This window comes from Stigmatopora argus, chromosome 2 (assembly GCF_051989625.1).
Source record: "Stigmatopora argus isolate UIUO_Sarg chromosome 2, RoL_Sarg_1.0, whole genome shotgun sequence".
Lineage (NCBI taxonomy): Eukaryota > Metazoa > Chordata > Actinopteri > Syngnathiformes > Syngnathidae > Stigmatopora > Stigmatopora argus.
Genome location: NC_135388.1, coordinates 5,022,547 through 5,044,075, shown reverse-complemented (window position 1 = coordinate 5,044,075; position 21,529 = coordinate 5,022,547). Strand labels below are relative to the sequence as shown.

At 40.3% G+C, this 21,529-nt stretch overlaps 2 protein-coding genes across 11 annotated transcripts in view; both read left to right on the top strand.

The window, feature by feature from the left end:
• The window catches only part of chd9 (chromodomain helicase DNA binding protein 9), a 56,586-nt gene extending 44,338 nt beyond the window's left edge, over positions 1–12,248 (top strand). For 6 of the 8 annotated variants that reach the window (XM_077594808.1, XM_077594774.1, XM_077594807.1 and 3 more), the window contains 15 exons: positions 817–920; positions 1,025–1,142; positions 1,238–1,295; positions 1,560–1,608; positions 1,713–1,992; positions 2,070–2,275; positions 3,081–3,935; positions 4,926–5,095; positions 5,165–5,389; positions 6,242–6,419; positions 6,524–6,663; positions 7,006–7,233; positions 7,489–7,638; positions 8,543–8,647; positions 9,613–12,248. In XM_077594808.1, the coding sequence (XP_077450934.1) occupies positions 817–920; positions 1,025–1,142; positions 1,238–1,295; positions 1,560–1,608; positions 1,713–1,992; positions 2,070–2,275; positions 3,081–3,935; positions 4,926–5,095; positions 5,165–5,389; positions 6,242–6,419; positions 6,524–6,663; positions 7,006–7,233; positions 7,489–7,638; positions 8,543–8,647; positions 9,613–10,467 (3,721 nt within the window). In that variant the 3' untranslated portion in view covers positions 10,468–12,248. The remainder of the gene's footprint in view (positions 1–816; positions 921–1,024; positions 1,143–1,237; positions 1,296–1,559; positions 1,609–1,712; positions 1,993–2,069; positions 2,276–3,080; positions 3,936–4,925; positions 5,096–5,164; positions 5,390–6,241; positions 6,420–6,523; positions 6,664–7,005; positions 7,234–7,488; positions 7,639–8,542; positions 8,648–9,612) is intronic. The other 2 variants (XM_077594791.1, XM_077594783.1) reach the window with 2 other exon arrangements.
• A 963-nt stretch (positions 12,249–13,211) lies between these two features.
• The window catches only part of tox3 (TOX high mobility group box family member 3), a 98,408-nt gene continuing 90,090 nt past the window's right edge, over positions 13,212–21,529 (top strand). The window contains exons 1-3 of one of the 3 annotated variants that reach the window (XM_077594811.1): positions 13,212–13,298; positions 14,727–14,779; positions 17,375–17,479. In XM_077594811.1, the coding sequence (XP_077450937.1) occupies positions 17,477–17,479 (3 nt within the window). In that variant the 5' untranslated portion in view covers positions 13,212–13,298; positions 14,727–14,779; positions 17,375–17,476. The other 2 variants (XM_077594810.1, XM_077594812.1) reach the window with 2 other exon arrangements.

Genomic DNA, 21,529 nt, shown 5'->3' with positions numbered 1-21,529 from the left:
AATAAATATTTAACAAGGAGAGATTAATTGCCTAGCAACAGTTGATGACTGGTTTTGAGAGCTGTACCTGCTCTGAAAATGGAAATCTTTCCTTCATAATCACTATTGATTCATCTTATTTATTGACTACCACTGGGCTTTTGTAACAATATTATATTAAAACAGAAGAATGCCAGATCACAATGTTTTTTTTACACAAAACATACCCTAAAACATGTCATGTAATGGCAAAAAAATAAAAACAGTTCTATTCATCTTTTTTTTTTTTATATAAAAAGTTTTATTTTTATATATTTTTTCAGGCAAAAACCTCATATTACCAAAGGCAACACTTTTCAGATTCTTTTTTTTTTAAATAAACGGATTTGAACTAATTAACATTGCATTGTCAAAGAAAATGACACTTTAAAATTTTTATCAGTAATTTGTGAGGATATACTTACATAGAGAGTGACTAGTATAATTCATATAATTGATTTACCATATGTATTTGGATTTTCTTCCACCCAGAAGCAGGCCACATAACATGAAAGGGTCTTGTTTTTATTTATTTTTTTTATTTTTTTTATACATGAAACCTGTTGAAGCCTTTCCAAACATACAGGATCCGAGAACTATAGAGCTCCACCTTTTGGCACATTGTATAACTACATAGTCAAAACAAGCTCGACTACGACATAGCAATTGACATCATATTTTGCAATTGCATCTTTGAAGAGAAAAAAAAAATACAAATGATGTATACATTACATATAGACACATTATTTTAGGTCATATTTTAATCAATTCTGCCTGACTCCATCGCAACTCCTCCAGTGAAATCAAGATCTGGGTGCCCGAGCCAGACCACTCAGAACTGCCAGCCTTGTGGTGGGATATCATCTCTGACAAATGTCTGCTCCTGGGGGTCTACAAGCATGGTGAGCGTGTGCAAATTTGTCTTGAATCAACATCATAATAATTTTTTAATACAGGATGAAAACTCCCAGACACAAAGACCGACATTATTTATCTATTTTTACAGGTTATGAGAAGTACAACACCATCCGAGCAGACCCCGCACTGTGCTTCCTAGAACGCGTCGGCCGACCGGACGACAAGGCTATTGCTGCTGAGCAGAGAGGCAACGATTTTATGGACGGGTGAGTAGAAAACATCGTGTCATTTTTTAGAAAAAAATCTCATGGTACAATACCGAATGCCGTTAAAATCCGACACTTTGCGTGCCCGTCTACAGGGATGTGGACGATCCCGAGTACAAGCCCGCTCCGGCCCTGCTGAAGGACGATATGGAGGTAAACTTCACGCCTGCCAAAGGCCAACACTGTCTCCTCTGAAAAGGTGGATCAATAATCAGTCTGACAGAGACGAACGCCTTTCCTCGAGGCACTGACACGGCGGTCACGCCTCTTCTCCTTACCCATTTGGTCTTGCTCAGTTGTTAGCGAGCAAGCGATACACATTTCCATTTTCTACATCCAGATGTTTTTAAAAAAATCACTATACGACCTCTTTTAAAATGAGACCTCTTTCTGTAAAGTAACATGTTCTTCCCGCAGGATGACGCCTCCTCTCCTGGAGAGTTGGTTGTCACCGACAACGCCGGAGGTGAGTGTTAGTCACACATAAATCCTGCACGTCGTCAGCATGTCCTGGAAATTCCATAGACATTAATTAGCCCAAACGCCTCCCCACAATCTTCTCCTCCCCAGACTCGGTTTCCGGAGCGACCAGCGCCTACTGGCCCTCGTCTTCCTCGCTCACCGCCCGACTGAGGCGTCTGATCACGGCCTCGCAACGCTACACCAAGAGCCGGCAGATCTTACAAATACATCAGGTGCAGACGCATTCGCAGTCGCAGCTGGCCATGATGATGTCGGCGCCGCTCGGCCCTCCGCCGCCGCTGCCGTCGGCACCTCTGCTGCTACCGCCACCGGCTTTCAGTGACCCGCTTAACACCAAGATGGCTGCCAAGATTGAGCGTCAGCAAAGGTGGGAAAGAGTGATTGTGGGAAAAATTTAAAAAATTGAAAGAAAAAAACAACAACTTTAATTTCCACTCTCAATAGATGGACCAGGCGCGAAGAAGCCGATTTCTACCGGGTGGTCTCCACGTTCGGCGTTGTTTTCAACCCAACATTGGGCCGCTTTGACTGGACTAAATTCCGGGCAATGGCACGGCTGCACAAAAAGACTGATGAGAGCTTGCAGAAGTACCTTTGCGCCTTCGCCGCCATGTGCCGACGCGTTTGCCGCCTGCCGCCTAAAGAAGGAGGTGAGAGGAAGCACACGTATGGCTAACATCACCATGATAAACAAATACACGCGTCTTAGTCTGAAGAGAAAAGCTATGCTCTTCAATAGCTAATTATAAAAGCAATTGAAAGTCAAATATCCAATATATTAACCCTAAATACAATGACTGGTTTCGAATCAATCTGTTCTTTACCATACTCCAAAAACTCTAGCAATGTTGAATACCAATTCAATGAGACAATGTGCGCACACAGACACACAAAGGCTTGAATGTCAAAAAACGAACAACATTTAGGGCACGTGTGTCAAAGTGGCGGCACGGGGGCCAAATCTGGCCAGCCGCATCATTTTGTGTGGTCCGGGAAAGTAAATCATGAGTGCCGACTTTCTGTTTTAGGATCAAATTAAAATGAAGAGTATAGATGTATATTAAATTTCCTCATTTTTACCCCCTTTTAAATCAATAATTGTAATTTTTAATCATTTTTTTCTGTGTTTTTAGTTCAAAATCATTTTGTAAAATCTAAAAATATATTTTAAAAAAAGCTCAAATAAACATTGTTTTAGATCTATAAAAAACGGAATATTCAGGGCTTTTAATCCAGTTCTTTTAATACATTTATAAAAAAATCTAAATATTACATCTAAAATGGTCCGGCCCACATGAAATCGAGTTGACGTTAACGCGGCCCGCGAACCAACCCGAGTCTGACACCCCTGATTTAGGGTATGGAAAACCTTAGATATCAGACCAATTTTCTTCTGCTACAATCCCCACATATATCAAAACATAAAGTTTGATCTGATTTCATATTCTGCACCAGACGCTGCAGTGGACACTTCTCTCAATATCCAGCCTATCACAGAGGAGCGAGCATCGCGCACCTTGTACCGGATAGAATTGCTCCGGCAGGTGCGGGAGCAGGTCCTCCACCACCCGTTGCTCTACGAACGCCTGCCGCTCTGCCAAGTCAGCTCCGACTTACCCGCCTGGTGGGAGATCGGCACCCACGACCGAGACCTGCTGATTGGCGCCGCCAAGCACGGGGTCAGCCGCACGGATTATCACATACTCCGGGACCCCGATTTGGGCTTTATGGCGGCCCAGCGCGCTTATAGCCAGACGAAGGCCGTGCCGCCGCCACCGCCTCAGCACCCGATGGGGTTCGCGCCGCTCCCGCCACCTCAGTACCAGGCCTCGGCAGTTTCCACCCCTAACGTCCCTAAGGAGGCGGAGACCGGCGGGGCGATGCTGAAGGCGGAGCCTCTTTCGGAAGGCGAGGAAAGCAAGGAGAAAGCCAATGAGGGCTGGAGTCCCGCCATAGCACCGGAGACTTCGGCAACAGTCCCGGACGACAAAGCCGAAAGAGAGGCCCAGTTGGCAGCAGCAAGGACAAAGCCCCTCACCCCCAACTCCTCGGAGAGGAAGCCCAAAAAGGCTAGCAAGAGGGGCCGCAGGGAGAGGCGGCCCTCGGCCACCGACTCGGACGGCTCGTCGTCCGCCTCGTCGTCGCGCTCCTCCTCGTCGTCCTCGTCCTCCTCTTCTTCCTCATCCCGCTCCGGCGGGTCCAGCTCGTCATCGTCGTCGTCTTCCTGCTCTTCTGGGTCTTCGTCGTCTTCCTCTTCCTCGTCATCTTCAGACGACAGCGACAGCGAAGGAGGGGACGGCAAGAAGAAAGGTAAGAAGTCAGGAAGCAATTACAAATCTAACTTTTGGCAGGTTCGCACGCTTTCGATGTTTTATTCAAACCCGTAAGTAAGTGATCACTCGTGACCTCGTATACATTTCAAGATGAGCAGATAAATGCTTTTATGTTATAGTTATTTAAAATCACCGTGTGCCACTCTATAGCGACAAACAACCATCAAAAACGATCAACCACATGACTAGAAGCACCAAAAAAGGATCAACTATGGTCAAATTGTGGAACTCGTATGGTGGCTTGAAGGACAAAATCATATTACCATATTTTCACGATTATAAGGCGCACCGCATTATAAGGCGCACCCTCAATGAATGACGCATTTTAATTTTTTTTCCATATATATTACATACAGATGTGAAGTACCAACAAAAAAGCTTTTCTTGTTCTCATTATTGCACTGGAACACTTCAGGAAAAAAATGTTGCGTTTAATAAAAAATGTTTTGGTTGCCATGGGGCTAATTAATCTCGAGAAATATTTCGTAAAATGCCAAATTTTCGTTTATGTTGTTTTAGCAGTCCTTCAAGGAGTTAAAGCAAATCCTTCATTTATTTGAAGAAAAGTAACATTTTTAGACTGTGTCCGGATTTTCTACTCATTATCCATTGAAACAATTTCATGTGAAGTTGCAGCCTCTTAACTTTGTTGTGTTCACTTGCTGTGCTCTTACGTGATATTGTATTGTAAGGCGGCCTGTCTATTTTGGAGAAAATTTAAGACTTTTAAGTGTGCCTTATCGTCGTGAAAATACGGTAAGTAACATTTTAAATGGGAAAATTAAAGCATTTTTAAAACAGATGAAATTTTAACCAGCAAAAGTGCCGTTTTCATCACGAGGGAGCTACGAGGTCAAATAATAATAAAATACTGGATGAATGATTACAAAATAAACTAAATGCGCATTAAATGCACAAAACGGACATCAACCATTAGAGAATATATAACATCCTGGTATTTCCGCAGCGCCCGAACCTCCGAGCGTGAAGGCCTACGATGAGGACAGCGTGGCCTCTTTAGGAGCCCTGCACCACGAGGCTCAAGATCCCCACACGGCCCAAAACGGCGTCGCCAATAGCCTGACACATCAATTGCAGACAGGAGGATACATGCTAGCCGTCTCCCATTGGCCAAAGGTGAGTCACCACTAAAAAGAGACTCCTCCGTTCAGCATCCAATGAATTCTTTGCATTGCCCACACTCAGGACCGCGTCATCATCAACCGTCTGGACAGCATTTGCCAGGCGGTGCTGAAGGGAAAGTGGCCTGCCACGCGGCGCATCTACGAGCCCGGCGGCCCCGTGGCGTCCTTCTACACCACCAAGCTCCTGGACGGCAGCCTGTGCGAAGACCCCTCGGCCTCGCCTCAGGGGTCTAAGGTGACCGAGCATGTTGCGGAAAGCAAGGAGTTCTCAGTCAAGATGAACGATGTATGTTGATTTCTCCCATTCCCGCCTCGTCCCCCCCTCAGCTTCTCCGCCGCCACGTTGGCCATGTCGTCGCACTGATTTCTGTCTTTTCTAAGGGATGTCAGTCGTGTTTCTTGTAGGGAGGCTTGAATTGGAATGACATCCCTTTCTATCTTATGCCCTTATTTGGAATTAGGCACAAAGGATGCCACTGCATCAGCCTGAGAGGTTCAAATTTTCCTCGACAGTTAGAAATTTGGACTTCTTGCAATTGAGTCGGAATAATTCTGCTCGCTAAGCGTCGTCTTATGCGAGTGTGTTGTGCTGACGTAACATTACTAACACACAATTGCCAGAGGCCTCCACAGTTTAACCTCAGAGTTGGTCAAAAAAGGGTGAAATACAAAACCTCTTTACCATAAACAAGTTCAAAATGAACTACGACTGCTGACGGTCTAACTCCGAAACTATTCGTTATTACAAGTCTGCATTTAATTCATGTAGTAAATTAGCCTTTAGACTGAAAATCTGAAACATGGCTCCCAGGCGTGTTCAAACTAGAATATTCCTACCAAATTTTATTCTGAACTGGATAGCATTTTAGCTAATACCCTCCCCAAGAAGAAGAACAACAAGAATAAAGTAAGTGCGATTTTGAGACCTTCCCTATGGTGACCCAACAATGATTTGTCCCATTTTTTTTTTGAGTGACCTTTCGTTCAATTGGTAAAACCTTCGTGTTTCAGTCTGTGTTTATTGAATCATTTATCACTGTAGCTATGAAATAACCATTTTTGAGACAACTTGCCAAAAGAGTTTCTGACAGTTGCCCCTAAGAATCATCAACTAATCTAAACTTGTGTCTCTGTGCAGCAGGAGGGAGGCCTCAAGTTGACCTTCCAGAAACAGGGGCTACCTCTAAAGAGACCTTTGGACTCGGAGGAGGGACCCCAAGCCCAGCAACAGTATCTGGCCCGGCTCCACGACTTGCAAAACGCCTCTGATACAGGGCTGGCTGACATTACCAAGCCCCAATGCAGCTTCCAGAATGGTGTGTACTGGTGTTTTTCCTGAATACCACTCAAAATGAATGGCCAAGTTTGTGGCTGTTTTTATTTTTTATTTTTTTATTAAAGTTTTGTTTTATTTCTTCAGTGCCTTCAGGTCTTGCTGGCGCAATGAGGCTGAATGGAGTGCTTGACAGCCAGCCGGTGGTGAAGCGGCGACGGGGTAGGAGGAAGAACGTGGAGGGCATGGACCTACTTTTCATGAATAGGACTCAGGTTCCCGATCAGGTGAGCAGCTGAAATCGTATTTACAAAATCCTGAGTAATTGTACAAAAAAAAGACGTAAAATAACTTCGTTTTCCAAAGTGAAGCAGAGAGAAAATGACCATAACTTGCATTCAGTCTTGATCTTAATGTAATTAATTGTTTCATTAAATGGGATTTTAATGATCATTATAAGGGAGCAGCTTAAAAGGGATTTGCTTATAAACTGTGGACATCGAAAGTCACAAAGAAAGCACTTTGTACCTAACACAGTGTTTGGTAATGAGGTTAAAATCCTGGTCACCTTGCTTAAGAAAGCTGTCATTTAAAAAAAAAAAGTGACTTAAAACCACGGGTGTTTCCAGTTGGCTCCTGGTTGGGGCGGTATCGGCCAAGTGGGCATGGCTCCGATGACAGGGTACAGCCAACAGACCTCTGGACCGGCCCCGGAAAGCGTGGAGAGCAGGGTCCCGGTCATCAACCTCAAAGATGGCACCCGGCTGGCTGGGGACGACGCTCCCAGCAGGAAAGATCTGGACCAGTGGCTGAAGGAACACCCCGGCTTCGTAGCTGACACGGGCGCCTTTATCCCTGTATGTTATCCACCTTCATACCTGTCAACCTCTGCCGATAACTGCCCTTATAAATGATTATGATTCCCCTTACAAACCCCCAAAAAACCTTACAAACACCGTACGACGTACGGTGTTTGTAAGGTTTTTTGGGGGTTTGTAAGGGGAATCATAATCATTTATAAGGGCAGTTATCGGCAGAGGTTGACAGGTATGCACCTTGATGTACGTTGTAGTTATATTACATTTTATTAACACGTTGGTGTTGGTGCGCAGGGTATGAACAAGATGCCTCTTCAGTTCCACGTCCAAGACGGGAGACCTAAACAGAAGAGGCACCGTTGCCGGAATCCCAACAAGATCGACGTCAACAGCCTGACAGGCGAGGAGCGCGTGCAAATCATTAACAGGAGGAATGCCCGTAAGGTGGGTGGTATTTCAAAAACTACGATCAACAATATTCTAAGTAGTGTTCTACGGCACATGTGTCAAAGTGGCGGCCCGGGGGCCAAATCTGGCCCGCCGCATCATTTTGTGTGGCCCGGGAAAGTAAATCATGAGTGCCGACTTTCTGTTTCAGGATCAAATTAAAATAAAGAATATAGATGTATTTTAAATTTCCTGATTTTCCCCCTTTTAAATCAATATTTGTAATTTTGTAATCAATTTTTTCTATGTTTTTAGTACATTTTTATTCATTTTGTAAAATCTAAAAATATGTTTAAAAAAATCAAAAATAAAACGAAATAAACATTTTCTGAAATATTATTATATTTTTTATATATTTATTTTTATATATTTTCTAAAATAAACATTGTTTTAGATCTATAAAAAACTCAATATTCAGGGCTTTTAATCCAGTTCTTTTAATCCATTTAATTTAAAAAATCTAAATATTATATCTAAAATGTTCTACGGTCATATTTGCAATCCAAAATATGGAATTGCAATAACGACTTTCCACCAATAAAGGCTGCTAATTGTGACTCGTGGCAGTTTTAAGAGTTTTGGATGTACACATCATAAGAAATTATGCAGGTGGGAAAAATTGTGTCGGAAATTTTGTGGTTGGATTGAGTCAACACATTTTCCCATTTTATAAATAATCAGTAATATAAGTTGCACTTTTAGTTATACTAAAACACGGTCAAATAGTATAGCAACAACGGTAATGAAGTGGTGTTATTTCAATAGCTCCAGTACAACAGTTTTTAGTATTGAAATGATGTATATAAAGAATAAAACTGGTCATTTTGGGGAGATGAGGAACAAAATCAGAAATGGATTTTAGAAGTCTCATCATTTCATGTATGTTATTTTTGACTTGAAGGTCGGAGGAGCTTTTGCGCCTCCTCTCAAGGATCTGTGCCGCTTCCTTCAGGAGAATCCAGAATACGGCGTTCCGCCAGAATGGGCCGATGTCGTCAAACAGTCGGTAAGAGAGCAACTAAGGTTACGTACGTCAAAGGATTAGGGAAGTGAAATCTATTTTTGTGGCTTGTACGTCAAGCTTCTTTATGAAATCAGGCTGGGGATTTGACGTAATCTAACTCATTGGCTACCATTGACGGCGATACATAAATGAAACAAACTGACACACTCGTTGGCAAGTGGTCGTGCGTTATCCTATTGTGAGGACATTTGGGTGCATTATTTTCGGAATATTTTGAAGGGAATACAAAAGCAAGCAACCCTCGATAGGTTGCATCTGAAAGTCAGGGTGGAGTGGGGCCAATCGTGTGCGGTCGATTGGTCGCCGGTCTTTTGGTCGCCTGTTGTCGCGGTCGGGGCGACCAAAAGACCGGCGACAAAACAAGGTAAAACAACACAGTCTACGCATCAATAAAAGCCAACAATGGCCATGAGCGGTTTCACTGAGCCGACGTGTGAGTGTAGAAGAGTTTGTATGGACATGCGTTGTCCCTTTAAGAAGGTACGTCAGTCAGGGTCTTAACAAGTTCTCCAACAAAAAACAATAAAAGTCCGGGAAATTTGGAGCTTTTCTTTTACCTAATAATTACTAGGGCATTAAGTATGACTAAATAATAATTTGCAGTTTGTATTTAGGGAATTTGAGCAACGATTTAAATGGTAATTATCAATAACCTTCCGGGCGACCAAAAGACCGGCGACCAATCGACCGTGTCCCGGGCCAATAGAGCCAACCCGGGAGAAGAAAGGTAACAAAATGTAAAACAAAATTAGAATTAAGTTTAGTGTAAGGTTGGATTAAACTTATTTTTGAGTGTGCATCATAATCAAAGTTCATTTAATTTTTTTATGTTATGTTACGAGTGCGTTGCCGTGCAAAAAAGTCTTTTTATGTTATAAAACTGCCCATATCACGAGAGGGTTTTTTTTTTTCCATGTTGCCTCATATTAATTTTCCCTTTCTTTTAGGGCTACCTCCCCGCCAGCATGTTTGACAGGATCCTGACCGGTCCCATCGTTCCCGAGGAGGTGAGCCGACGAGGGCGTCGTCCGAAGAATCCTCTCATGAAGGCGGCGGCGGCGGCCATGACGCCCAGCGCCTCTGCGTCATCTTCCGCCTTGGGCCTCAACCCTCTCCTAGCCAATGGGCTGATAGCGGGCATGGACCTGAGCAACCTACAGGCCTTCCAGCAGAACTTGCTGGCCGCCGGCCTCATGGGCCTGCCCCCGTCGGACGCCGGAAACCTAGCGGCGAGTAACCTGGCCGCCATGTTTCCCATGATGCTCTCCGGCATGGCGGGACTGCCTAACCTGCTGGGCGTGAGCGGAACCATGCTGGGGAACAATCAGGAAGGAGGAGGCTCGGAGGAGAAGGAGACGGGAAGCGGCGCCGCCACGGGAGAGCCTTCCGCCGCCGCCGCCGCTGCCGGCGCCGGAGAACGGACAGAAGGCGCCGCCGCCGCGGCGTCCTCTCAAAGTGCCTCGTCCGCCTCCAGCCCACCTCTTCCTCTCAACCCCTTGTTGCTGTCAAGTATGCTATACCCAGGGATGCTTCTCACTCCAGGCCTTAACCTCCCCACGTCCAACACACAGCCCGACCCCACGCCGCTTCCTCCTCCGACTCCTCCTCCTCCTCTTCCTCCTACACTTTCTTCTCAAGCACCCGCCGTCAAAATAGAAACATTAGAAGACGACGACGACGACGACGAGGACGACGACGAGTCGGCAGAACCCAAAGACAACAGCGGCAAAGCGGAGTCGTCTTCGTCCGAATCCGGAAGCTCCTCCTCCTCCTCAGACGACTCCGACTCCAGCAAGGACTGATGAAATAAATATTCATTTATTTATGTACCACCACCCCCCTACCGTTACAAACGTATTCCTCTATTTACATTATAAGTGGACCCTCCCCCCCACCACCCAAACCAACACCTGTCACCCACCCACATCTCCCAGCACTTACGATTTCTCTACGTGTAAATAACTAACCAAATTGTTGTGTAATAAAGCAAAAATGTCATCAAACAAAAACACAGAACAGAACTGAAATCCAATTTCAACGTGGGTGGACGAGGTAGCGTCTTGTTTCCGGACATTTTGCATGTCGGATTTGAGTAGAAGCGTCACCTTGTATTGTTTTAAAAAGAAGAGAAAAAAACACACAAAAAGAAAAGGCATTATATTATTAAGTCAGGATTTAATTTTATTAATTATAAATGCGTTGAGCTGTACTTTTAATATATTTCAACGGTGGTATTCGGTTGTAAATACGACACTTTTGCTTTGCAGATCACGCGGATGTGAGCAATAACTCGGGCAGCTAACGAATGTCACTCAAGCTGTAGATTCCATCACGTTCCAAAACAGGCTTTTTTCGCATTCGGTCTGTCATTTTTCATTCTTTTCTTCAGCAGAATCCCTTTTTTTTTTTTCAAGAGGTCTCAATTTCCAATCCCAGCTCGGCACCTTCCTCCTCGTCTTTTTCCGGCTTCCACCTACATCCCCCAAAAAAACACGAATTTCAGGTTTCCCGACGACCGCAAGTCGTCCGTAGGTGTGACGATGGAACAGGAATGTGAAAGTTTCTTTTTGTTTCTCTCCAATTTGCACATTGTGATTGACTGCCAACCAATCCAATGCGCACCATCTCGCCTCAAATCAACCTCCCAACGTTTCCCAACCCACATGCACAGTGATTATTATTTCATTTTTCTCCTTAAAGCCTTCCAGCTGTGCTAAAATCCCACCTTCCCCCATTTTCCTCGGTCAAGAGCTTCCCGATCGCTCCCAAATATCTTCCCCGGTAACAACTTACTTCGGGCACAAGCACAAAAACAAAACACAACAAAAAAAAAAACATTGATTGTTCCGAACTTCCAGTGCCAGTTCAAAACGAATGGGACGTCTGTTGCAGTCAGTGGCACTCACGCTAGTTTGTGGTGTGTGTTGCTTTTTATTTTTATTTTATTTCATTTTTTTAAAGCTTAAACTAGACTTAGAAGTGCCCTTATCTTGTACCTCTGCTTTTCAATTCTCTTATTTGCTTGTGCTTTGGGGAGAACCGCAAACACTGGAATTCAAATGATGCCGAAGTACCTTTTTGCTGCCCTCTTGTGGACTGTTAGTTTACCAACACATTTTCACGGTCAATCGACGAATTACCGAGACTGAAAAAGCTTGCAGTGATTTACACAAGATACACTTTTTTTTTCTTCTTCTTCTCTTGTAGTGCCCTTATACATACGTGAATATTATGGTACAATCACACACGCATACACACTACTGCTGTACAGGAAGGGGTCATCTATGTCATCACTGAAACTTTTTTTTAATTATTATTTCATCTTGGATTTGATTTCAACCTTTGATGATATCTAAGTGTCACCATGGTCAGTTTTTGTCTTTTTTTTTCATTATTTGTGCTCTCTGTAGTCAAATGTAATTTTATGTAGTCGAAAGGAAGACAAAAAAAAGGAACGGGGAAGTCTTAAGGACAGACAAAATAAGAGTCATTTGTAATTTATTGGATTACTTTCTATGAAGTTCTATACAGTAGAGGAAACTGAGGTTTAATTATTTTTATTAAACATATTCTTCTGACTATCCATCAAGTTTCAGTTTGTATGGAGCAATAGCCATCTTAAAAAAAACATTTAATATATTTATTTTGTTTTTGTTTTATGTTTGGATAAAAATTTACTTGTACTTTATTTTTGCTTACATAAAATAGCTCAGATTTTGCTTAAAATAATATTTAAACAAAAGTTGTAATTGAAAGCCAGAGTTTTGATGTTAATTACATTTTTACCTATTTTTATTTTAAATCAGTAATTTGCTTGGACATAAAATCCATTTTTTTTCTTTATAACTTGGGTTTAAAAAAAGAATCCATTATCATTTTCTTGTTTGATATTTTATTTTTATTTTTTACATTTTTTGCTATTATTATTTTTACTTCTAACAAAACATCGCCAATGTAAACCAAATTCAAATGTCTCTATGTTGCAACAAAATAACCCAACATTTTCCAAGAATTAAAATATTACCCAATATGTTATTATTTAATCAAATACAATTTCACAACAAACTAAGGCAAAAGTCAGAAAATGTGAATACTTTACTAAAAATTAAAATGAAAAAAAACATGAAGTTTAAATTATGATAGGGTAAATTTACAATTTAAGTGATGAAATTTAAATATTGTGGCATTTTTTTAAAGAAATAATAGGCTAAAATATCAGGAGACAATTTTAGAATATTGATAATTTAATTAAAAGATTACCTCAGTTTAAAAAAGCTAATAATTGCAATATTAGACACTAAGAACAAAGCCTCAAGAAAAACAAGTAAAAATACCTTCAATTACAATAAAATCATATATATATATTGAATCATGTACCATTTATATCTCTACACACCTCAAAATTAACAACAATACTCAAATCAAACAAGTATTTTGAGGTTAAACGTTCTTTTTTTGTCATACAAAAATACGTAGCAGTATAATTAGTTCCTATCTGCATGAGCCAATGTCGTAATTACGCCTCTCTTCCACTAGATGTCAACATAGTGCAACAAAGGTTTAGTCTGCAGTTTTACTCTTCGCCACCAGAGAGCAGTAGTGAACCTTTCTGATTGAAACCAAGGAGGAAGAGGTCAGTAGTTAATGTTTGTTTGGCATGTGGGAACAAAACATACAATTTCAGTTAAATCAATTTAACCGAATATTAACAAACTCCTCAAAATAATAGAGAACGTCGTATGCGTGCTTCAAAAGGTCAGTAAATACAACAAGACACGTGGATGACCACAAATACTAACATTTAGTCTACGAAAATACAATAAGACACGCTGTGTATTATTATTAATATTATTACTTATTTGCCTCTTGAAAATATTAATTAACAATACTTCAATCGAAACGACAGTGACGTTAAAAGACATCGAACACATTCAAATGTGGAATCCTGTACTATTTAATATACAGAGTAATCATACACTTGACCGAATATAACCGTGTTTATTATGTGTGTCAGGTGGCCGTCATATGAGAATAGAGTGGTGTAATAATAATAATTATTATTAAGGTTTCATATCCTTTCCCAGGCCTAATTACACGGCTGTCATTAAAATGCTAATTGCAGCTATAAAAGGGGCAATTAAAAGGCTCATTAAAAAGGCTTTGTTCCACAATCCTACCTGCATGACCACTGCTACTTAATATATTTAATCCCTTTTAAATGGGGTTCAGATGAGGGTCACAGACCTCATATAGGGGGCGCTCAAGATCTTTTATTCTCGGTCTACAGGTCATCTCATTGGTCATTCCAGTTGTTCGTGTGGTCATTGATCAGTCAAAATGACATTTACTGCTCATTGTACTTGTCATTGCTCAGCCTAGAGACAATTTATTAAATGGTGATTGGTCATGTGACTCATTTGTCATGCAGCTATTGGTCCGTTTGCTTGCTGCTTGGTTTATTTGTAAATATTCGCGCTTCACTCGGTGCGAATGTGGAACAAGTCGCACAGATTTAGTCGTGTTTTAGCGAGTTGGTAGTGACACTGAGGAAGGAAATCTTGTCATGTGACGCCGGGTAGCCACGCAGCCCCCGGGGGTCCAGGTTCTGAGTTGTCCCCCTGGATTAGATCACCTCCTGCCTCCAAAGGGGGGCATATGTTTAATATGACACATGGCGGCCATGATACACTCGAGCATTTTCGTGCATTTATCAGTCCCTGCAAACACCAGCATTGGACCTACTATCAGATTATTTAGATCAAAATCCAAATTGATTCAGTTTTCGTTTCTCACGCCAACTTTTCGAACTAGGATCTCGGTTTCCATAAGAAAAAAAAGGAGACATACCGTACTTGGCATATTATGCTTGTTTTACAAAATAGCAAATATTTAATTGTTTATTTAACACTATTATGTTAAGCTAACTGTGTGCAAGTAGTAGCTGTGTTGATGTGCTATGGGGAATAATGCAATTATGGAAATAAAGCCAATTATAAACAATTGCGTTAGTAGATAACATATATAAAACATTCCAATTTCCTGAACTGCTTATCCTCACCAGTGTCACGGGGTTGCTGGAGCCTATCCCTGAACTGAGTAGCCGCCAATCGCAAGGTACGTAAAGACAAACGACCATTCACGCACACACACACACCTACGGGCAATTTAGAGTGGTCAATGTTTTGGGGCATATGTAAAACATTTGAATAGAAAAAAATAATAGCATCATTAAATCAAACGGTATGGAAAATTAATGATTAAAATAAACGGACACACTAAAATGTACACGTTCACTTCTCATGAAATATGCGGGTAAAGTGCTTGTTGGATTGGATTGGATAACTTTATTCATCCCGTATTCGGGAAATTTCATTGTGGCAGTAGCAAGAGGGTGATTAGACAGAACAACAAAGCAAAAGCACAAACTACAAAGCAAATCAAAGTAAATGGGAACATTAAGAATCACCAAATCAAATCATTAAGACAGAAAAGCAGCAAAAACACAAAACGAGCAAGAGTGGACGGAGCTACCGCCACCGGCTGCCACTTGAATAACGCCATCTTGGTTGCTGTAGCTAAAATGGATACAGACTCAAAAAGACGTTGTAAAGTTGGACAAAAACTGGAACCACACACAGGAAGTCTTCCACAAGATGGGGAACTTCTGCAGACTGTGACCGAGGTAGAGAATATGCAGAGTCACTCTTCCAAGCTTATCCGCACAGTTCCTCAGTAGTCTGGAGCTGAAGACAACAGTAGCAGAGTAGAACCCCTCGACTCCACTGCCAGCCTGGTAAGCGCCGACAGCTCTTCCATCTTATCCCATGATGGAATGGTTGGTCAGAAGCGTTGCTTCTTCTCCCGGCACCTATGTCCAGGACTCCCTTTTTGGTCAGGGCACCCAAGCAACTGCCTTGTTTGCTTGTGCGCTAGCCTGCCTCTGCTTGTGACAAAATTTTCACGGGTGAAACAGTCATTTTAATCTAAATCATTGCATATTGCACTTGTCATTGATTAGTTATTTGAGTAATCTTTCATGTACGAGTTGATTAGTCCATAAATCATCAAAAGCCATATTCTTCCTTATGCTTCAGGAAATAGGTCTACGCAGAGAGTAGCTAACGGGCTTGATTTCATTCAAAATGAAATTATTTGCAGAAATTCGTACAATTGTGTCAAGAAAATTGGGCCATATGCTCTCGAGTTGAAACCAAACGTGCACAGAATGAGAATAGTTCCACGCATTTATTAGTGTTTCGTTTGCGGCTGTGGAAACTCCCCTTAAGAGAGGTTTAGTAGACTCCGAGAGGTAATGGAAGAAACAACCAGAAGCATGTTTGGTTCAGGCCGGATGAGTAAGTACTACATATGTTTGAACTGACATGGAGTCATTGTGTCGAGCAGTACAATGTCCAGCAGACCGGGATGCGATATGACAAGCAGGCTGCAGCCTTACGGCACTTTCTGCTGTGCTTTGTTCGCCGCAATCGGACCTGCTCGGCGTGTATACTGCAACCCCGTCGTAAGTCATGTAGTGTCAAGCTGGCCAGACACACGAGCCTCACTGTAAATAGTAATATGAAATACAACATTCATCCCTGTGTCCTTTAAAAAAAAACATGGCTACACTTTACAAGGCTTGTTACTGCCTCGTGCTTTTCTTTTATTTATTAGCCTGCCTCAACCAAGCATGTATTTCTATTGTAACTGTCAAGTGAACGAGGAATCTCATCCTAATGGCCTAACACAGTGAGAGTGTTCATCATAAGTCATGTTTTATTGGGAAAGTGGGCAAAACATTGTCAGCCTGTAACTTTCCTAAGCAATATGGGCATTGTGTTTAACTATCAATTATATCTACCATTCATGCTCAGGGGAGTTATGGGTAGGAGTAGTAGGAGTAGTGGTAGCATGCTTCGTTAAAGCAGTAGGACTGTATTTTTCGGACTATAAGGCGCAGCCAGACAAAGAATACACAATGAAGAGGAAAAAAAAATACTTTTGGGGAAGCCATTTAAAAAAAAAAAATCAGAAACCAAGAAAAAATGTGTTGAATAAAAATTGTAAATGGAGAACAACAGGCTAAATAGGCATCTGTCAACATAACAATTTATCAGATAACTATAGCCTAAAAAACAGCAACTCCCCTGTAAAAAGCTATTTTAAATATGTTCCAATTCAATACTGAGCAGAGCCTAGTGCAAGGATGTCAGACTTGGGTTAATTCACGGGCCGCTTTAACGTCAACTTGATTTCACGTGGGCCGGACCATTTTAGATATAATATTTAGATTTTTTAAAAATAAATTGATTAAAATAACTGGATTAAAAGCCCTGAATATTCAGTTTTTTATAGATCTAAAACAATGTTTATTTTAGCTTTTTTGAAATATATTTTTAGATTTTACAAAATGATTTTTGAACTAAAAACACAGAAAAAAATGATTAAAAAATTACAATTATTGATTTAAAAGGGGGAAAATCAGGAAATTTTATATACATCTATACTCTTCTTTTTAATTTGATCCTAAAACAGAAAGTCCGCACTCATGATTTACTTTCTCGGGCCACACAAAATGATGCGGTGGGCCAGATTTGGCCCCCGGGCCGCCACTTTGACACATGTGGCCTAGTGGGTTAAAAAATGCTGACAAAACGTAACTTTTCCTGACATTCTCATCCCCTTCCCCCATCTTGAACCCACTTACAGTGACCTCTGATGGATTCCTCTTGACAAAGCATTCATTATCATGGAGAGGACACTGAAGCCTCTGTCATCTGCCTCGAGGTCTGACCCTCCCACCCCCATGTCATGGTACCTAATGCTTACTGGTGGCACTTGAGACTATAACATTTTTTTTCTCGTAATTTGTCAAAAGCACCACTGAGCAAAAAAGTAGGGTCAAAATATAGCGAGATTGAGGGAGGGTCTTAAAAATAAATAACTGAAAATGCGATGAGTTGATGAAAATTCAACAAAATTTGGATTTACAGGACAGAACGTGATACCCAATCACAAGTCCAATGGAGACATTTTCAAAAGTTTTTGTCATGCCAGGTTCATTGAAATAAAAACACCGAAATTGCCACCGACCTGCCGACAGCCGCTCGGAATCATTCCAAACTCGAGCGTCCCAAAATCTTGTCGCACGCATCAAGCGTCACGAGGGCGGCGGGCATTTAATGAGTTTGGATTGCAGCTTGGAAAAGTTGGGAGGAGCGCAACGATTTGATTCAAATATTGTGATTGTGAACTTGGATGAAATAAAACACCTCTGCAGTCTTCAGTAATTGTTTCCCAGTGAGAAATTGATTCATGCTCAACTGAGCATGAAATAAGCTTGGCAGATGACACTGATGTAACTGGGGCCAAGATGCCCCCCCCCCCACCCCTTGTGCCATTGGAATAGCAATATTAACAACCTTTCAGGTGATTTGTTAGTGGAAATGACTTGAATAGGTACGATTTTTACGGTCCTAATGCTGTATTAGGAGACCTGTGGATATTCTTTATTCTTTGCCTTTTATATATATATATATATATATATATATATATATATATATATATATATATATATATATATATATATATATATATATATATATATATATATATATATATACGTATTTTACGCACTATAAGGCTCATCTAAAAGATTTCAATTTTCTAAAAAGCCGTATCACTGCTACTACTGCAACTACTACCACTACTATTATTACAACTACTACTACTACAACTACTACCACTACTATTATTACAACTACTACTACTACTACTACTACTACAACTATTACACTACTATTATTACAACTACTACTACTACCACTACAACTACTACCACTACTATTATTACAACAACAACTACTACTGCTACTACTACTACTACTACTACTACTTCTACTACTACTACTACTGCTACTACTATTACTACTATTACCACTACTACCACTAATACTAATACTACTGTTGTGGTTTCAGCAAAGTGGAAAAAAAATAACTTTTTACATTTTTTTGCAAATCTTGCGCAGCACAAATTAACAAATTACATTTAAATATTTGTATAACCTAAATAAACTAATGTAAAAAAAAAAGGAAGTTGGTCGTCCAATATCATCGAGTTCAGCAATCTTGGTTTCGATTTTCAGTCAAAATGGATTGGATGTATATCCCCTTAAATGGTAGCCAACGACTTAAAATAAATCCTGACATTTGAAAAAGCTGATCTTTTACACCCAATTCCGATCATTCTTGCAGCCTACTCATAACTCAAGCAAATTTCACGATGGTGAGTGAACCCTGAACGAGGGGCTCAATTTAACATAATGTTACCGTTTCATGGCGGCTCATAAAACTTCATTGCCATGCTCCGCCCATATGCAATGATGAAAATGCTAATGCATGGCCATAAGCGTCGCCCATCTGTTGAACACGTGTCCTTCAAGTTTAGGGACAAGAACATGATATCTCAACAAAAAAAAGTCAATTTTCAAAAGTCCCCCGTAAAGTGTCATACTGACCCTGAATTGTTTGTTTTTTTATGGGTTTGTTTATGAGAGAATTGCCAAAATGAACATTTATATGACCTCAGCATCGCATTGAAGCACTATTGATAATTATTAGCATTGTTGCTAATGTATTGACTGAAAATCTGTACAATTTGTCTTAAATGTGATTCAATTTATCTTAAAACAATGTTTATATACAACATAGCACTGTGTTTCAACATTCCATAATGAAAGGCTATTAGATTTGTTTCACACTGCCTTATTCTATCATTTGAAATGAAACCCATGAGCTCCAATGCTAATGTATGTTGGCCCAACTTTCCCCATCTGCCAGTAGGGGGCACTGACACAACACAGCGGGCTGCCAATCTGTTCTGCCTGGCTCGCCCTCAGAGATGTTTTCAGTAATTTAGTTCCACTGCCAATATATAAATAGGAATTCTGCTGTTAGCACAAAAGAGGAAAAGAGGAAAAAAAGGAAGGGGGTGTAGGGTTGGGTGGTAGAGGAGGAGGAGGGGGAGGAAGAAGAAGAGGAGGAGGAGGAGGAGAGAGAGGGAGAGTGCCGAATGAATGTGAATTGCTCCCTTGCTCCCATTTCTACATCAAAGTAATCAAGGAAACAAGCTTTTCTTTTAATGGAAAGTATGCAATTACAATAAAGCAAGAAATGGATGAATCCGCAAGAGATCATCCGACATTCTTATTATTTCTTCATACATTCCTTTGTGCCGAAACAATAACTCAATTTGCTGCACTTGAAGGACACTTTTCTTGTTTCTGGGCTCCATCTCTCACGTGTCACCACACAAGGACATGAGATCTCTTACCATGTTCATTTGTGTGACAGCTACAGTACACGCCAACAAATATAACCCCCTCACTCTCTCTACACACACACACACACGCACACACGATCCCACACACACTTTGGGGGCTAGCTATAGGGAGACCCCATGCTGTCCTGTCCTGTGCGATGTCACAACAATGCTAAACATTTGGCGGCTATAGGGGCCGCAAAGCTGAATGAGCTTTTTTGTCCCGTTGAACAATACCCGAGCTAAAAAGTGCTTAGCAGCTGTGCACTATACACTGCAGTAGTTTATGCACGTTACCCACACACAAGCTTTTACACCAGTGGTCGCATAAATATAAGAGTAAAATGCAAAATATGTACACGTGCATTAGACTGTTATTAGTTAGAGCTATGCTGATGCAGCATTTTTTTTAATTTAAAATGTTTATCTAGTATTTTTACATTCAAAGCATTAGCATAATTAATATTTAATTTGTTTATTCAATAGTTGAATTTGATTAACTTTCTTCAAATATTTAGGGTGATTTTTATAGTTTTTTTAATTGACCATTATGGTTTTATGGGAATTTAAAAAAAATCTAGTATTTTTACATGCAGTGCATTAGCATAATTACTATTTTATTTTTTATTTAATTGAGGAATTTGATTAATTTTCTTCAAATATTTGGGTTTTTTTGTTTTGTTTTTTTAATTGAACATTATTGTTTTATGGGAATTTATAAATGTTTATCTAGTATTTTTACATGCATTGCATAAGCATAATTAATTTTTGTTTTATTCAATTGTGGAATTTGATTATTTTCTTCAAATATTTAGGGTGATTTTTATAGTTTTTTTAATTGAACATTATTGTTTTATGGGGATTTAAAAATGTTTATCTAGTATTTTTACATGCAGTTCATTAGCATAATTAATATTTTATTTTTCTATTCAATTGTGGAATTCGATTAATTTTCTTCAAATATTTAGGGTAATTTTTAGTTTTTATAATTGAATATTATTGTTTTATGGGAATTTAAAATGTGTTTATCTAGTATTTTTACATGTAGTGCATTAGCATAATTAATATTTTAATTTATATTCAATTGTGGAATTTGATTAATTTTCTTCAAATATTTAAGGTGATTTTTTTAGAGTTTTTTTAATTGAACATTATCATTAGACCACGTTGTGTTTGTGACTTTTTCATTCTTCCTGCTTATTTAAAAAATCAATTAGTCGTACTTTGGCAAAAATATAAACTTTACATTATTTATAATGCAATTTTGTTATAGATTCTAATTATACAGTGCTCGATTTGACCCACATTTTTAATATGCCGTCTGCTTCAAGTCGATTGATTGGAAGGAATTAGGTATTTAAACTCTTATTCAAAGTACTCCAATCACAATTAAACAATCCAAAGTGAATTACTTACTACCTTCTTAAAAGCAAACTTTTGCTTTACTTCTGAATCATCTGAAGCGACACAGGTACCTAACGAGGTCCCCGCTGGAAAGTGAATGCAAATAATAAAGCCCGAATGACCCTGTAAGTGTCCACTTT